At 36.7% G+C, this 2,917-nt stretch overlaps 1 protein-coding gene across 1 annotated transcript in view; it reads right to left on the bottom strand.

Moving 5' to 3' along the window:
- The window catches only part of LOC106871756 (tetraspanin-8), a 108,490-nt gene that overhangs the window by 22,469 nt on the left and 83,104 nt on the right, over nucleotides 1–2,917 (bottom strand). The window contains exon 3 of the mRNA XM_014918391.2: nucleotides 541–615. Within this exon, the coding sequence (XP_014773877.1) occupies nucleotides 541–615 (75 nt within the window). The remainder of the gene's footprint in view (nucleotides 1–540; nucleotides 616–2,917) is intronic.

The raw sequence follows: 2,917 nt of genomic DNA on the forward strand, positions 1-2,917 counted from the left end.
AAATCGTCCAACCCATGCTAGCATGGAAGGCGGACGTTAAACGATGATGATGATGATGATGATGATATATATATATATATGTATATATATATATATATATATATATATATATATATCTATGTGTGTGTATGCATCTATGTGTGTGTATGCATCTATATGTGTGTATGCATCTATATGTGTGCATGCATCTGTGTGTGTATGCATCTATGTGGGTGTATGCATCTATGTGGGTGTATGCATCTATGTGGGTGTATGCATCTATGTGGGTGTATGCATCTATGTGGGTGTATGCATCTATGTGTATGTATATGCATCTATGTGTGTGTATATGCATCTATGTGTGTGTATATGCATCTATGTGTGTGTATATGCATCTATGTGTGTGTATATGCATCTATGTGTGTGTATATGCATCTATGTGTGTGTATGCATCTATGTGGCTGTATGCATCTGTGTGGGTGTATGCATCTATGTGGCTGTGTGCATCTATATATATAAAAATACCAATAAGAGAACAACTAAAAACAAAAGCAATATTACCTCCTCTCTTTTAACACAGCAATAAGCCACACCAGCAACTTCAAGCAGGAATATTAAGACCAGGAATACCAAGAACTGGAAGAGAGAAAGAACAAGGATTCATTTCAAAATAACATTAATAAGGAATTTTATTATGGTTACAGTAAAAATTATCTTTTCACGGGACACAACTTATAAACTAATAACTACTCCATTCATTGCTTTAACTACAAAATATAAAGCTTAGGTTTTCATTACATAACAAGTTGTTTTCATTACATAACAAAATGGTACAAGATAGGTAATTGTGACTCAATCTAAAATAAACAAATCAACTGATCTTTCAGGTTGGTATTTCATACAATCAGGAAAATTCTTGCGATTTTTATGCATGGTAGCTTGGGTAAGTGTCTTCTATTATAGGCTCTTGGGCTGACCAAAGCCTTATGAGTGGATTTGCTAGATGGAAATTAATATGGAGCACAGCACAATCCTGTCGCTCACTGAATCTGGCCAAGCTGTCCAACCTATGCTAGCATGTAAAACATTCATTGATAACGGTGGTGTGTGTGTGTATCCTCATCATCATCATTTAATGGTGGTTTTCTGACATAGGTTGGACAGTTTAATCAGAGCTAGTAAGCAGGAAAGCTGCACCAGGTTCAGATACAAGTGCTACCAGATGAATGCTCTGCATACCAGACATTAGCAGGCTTAGGGGTCTTCAGAAGAGTATGTGCACCATTTCGGAGCCTTCCTCTTGATGACTTATTGTGCACAAGCATCACTTGTTAGATCAACTGGTTACTAGACTTCACTCAATATTTTAGCTATTACTCATTGTCTCTTTTTAACCAAATCTAGTGGCTTGCCTTCTCCATTGTAGCCTAGATATCACTTGTGATGGCATTTGCTTTACACTGCATTAGGCCTAGCAACAACAACCATTTTAAATGAATCCTCTACATCCAACTTCAATTGGATAATTATCTGCCTTCTAGCCTGTGTCTTCATAATCCTTGAGATGTTCATAACGGTTGATCTTTTGAGTTTAAGCAGCATCCATGTTATCTTCATGAGGAACCATTAACTTGACTAGATTTACTACTTTCTTTTCCTCACACCATATGACAATATCTGGTTTCTTTGCAATTGGAATGGGGAAAATCCTTGGCACCCTGGTAAATCTGCAGCCACTGTCCAACAGCCATTCCACTTTTCATTGTTCACAAGAACTTTCTTCTTTGAATGGATCTGCTGTTCTGAATGCACAAAGACAATGAAATCTCTGGCTGGTTTCTTTTGTGGTTTCTTGCCATTGTTGATTTGAGTAATTTGGTTCTTTGCAGCATTGAAAAGGGTCAGAAGAACCAGATTGTGTCTCTGGGTAGTGAACAGTTGGAAGAATATGTTTCGGCATTCCTACCATCTTGCATCTGCATTTATCACTCTTGGATATATTTCATCTTATCAAGTTTGCAGGCGATAGCAAGACATCATAAAATGAAAGGATAAAAACACTTAGTCATGATGCACTGCACTTTCATTCTAACATATTTTTCTCTCAACTATGTCCTCCCATCTCGTCATCTTATTTCTTTACTGCCCACAAGGGGCTACACACAGAGTGTGAGTGTGTGTGTATGTGTGTGTGAGTGCGTGTGTGTGAGTGTGTGTGAGTGTGCGTGTGTGTGTAAGGACAGACAAATGGATTGTCGATTATATCGATCCCAGTGCGTAACTGGTACTTATTTGATCAATCCCGAAAGGATGAAAGGCAAAGTCAACCTCGGCAGAATTTGAACTCAGAACGCAGCAGCAGACGAAATACCGCTAAACATTTCACCCGGCGTGCTAACGTTTCTGCCAGCTCCCATCTTGTCATCTGTCCTTGTTGAGAACATTGAATCAATTGACACAGTTACTATAAACATCATACTTGAAAATGGCCTGAGCCAATCCGAGCCAAAACCCAAGTCGTTTCTGATCAATTTGTGTGGCACCCACCATATTTTAGTGTTTAAAACAGGATGCCTTCAATTTCTGCTTCTACATTCACTTCCTGGCTGTTTTTACATCTGGTGGATTAATGCTTTGTTCTATATCCTTCAACTCTGTTACCAGTTTATATACCTTCCCTACTTCATAAATTTCAACAACTGATATTAGTGTTCATTTCAGTGACATCCTTTTATGATAAATCTGTTGATTCACCAGAAGCAATAAATTTTGTTGGTTTCGAAATGATTAATTAATAGCTTTTATTGATACAAGCTTTAATAATGTGTGAGTGTCTATGTGTATGTATATATGTCTACATGAATACATAATTTTGTGTGTATATATATATATATATATATATATATATATATATATATATATATATATATATATATAT

Source organism: Octopus bimaculoides, chromosome 5, assembly GCF_001194135.2.
Source record: "Octopus bimaculoides isolate UCB-OBI-ISO-001 chromosome 5, ASM119413v2, whole genome shotgun sequence".
Taxonomy (NCBI): domain Eukaryota; kingdom Metazoa; phylum Mollusca; class Cephalopoda; order Octopoda; family Octopodidae; genus Octopus; species Octopus bimaculoides.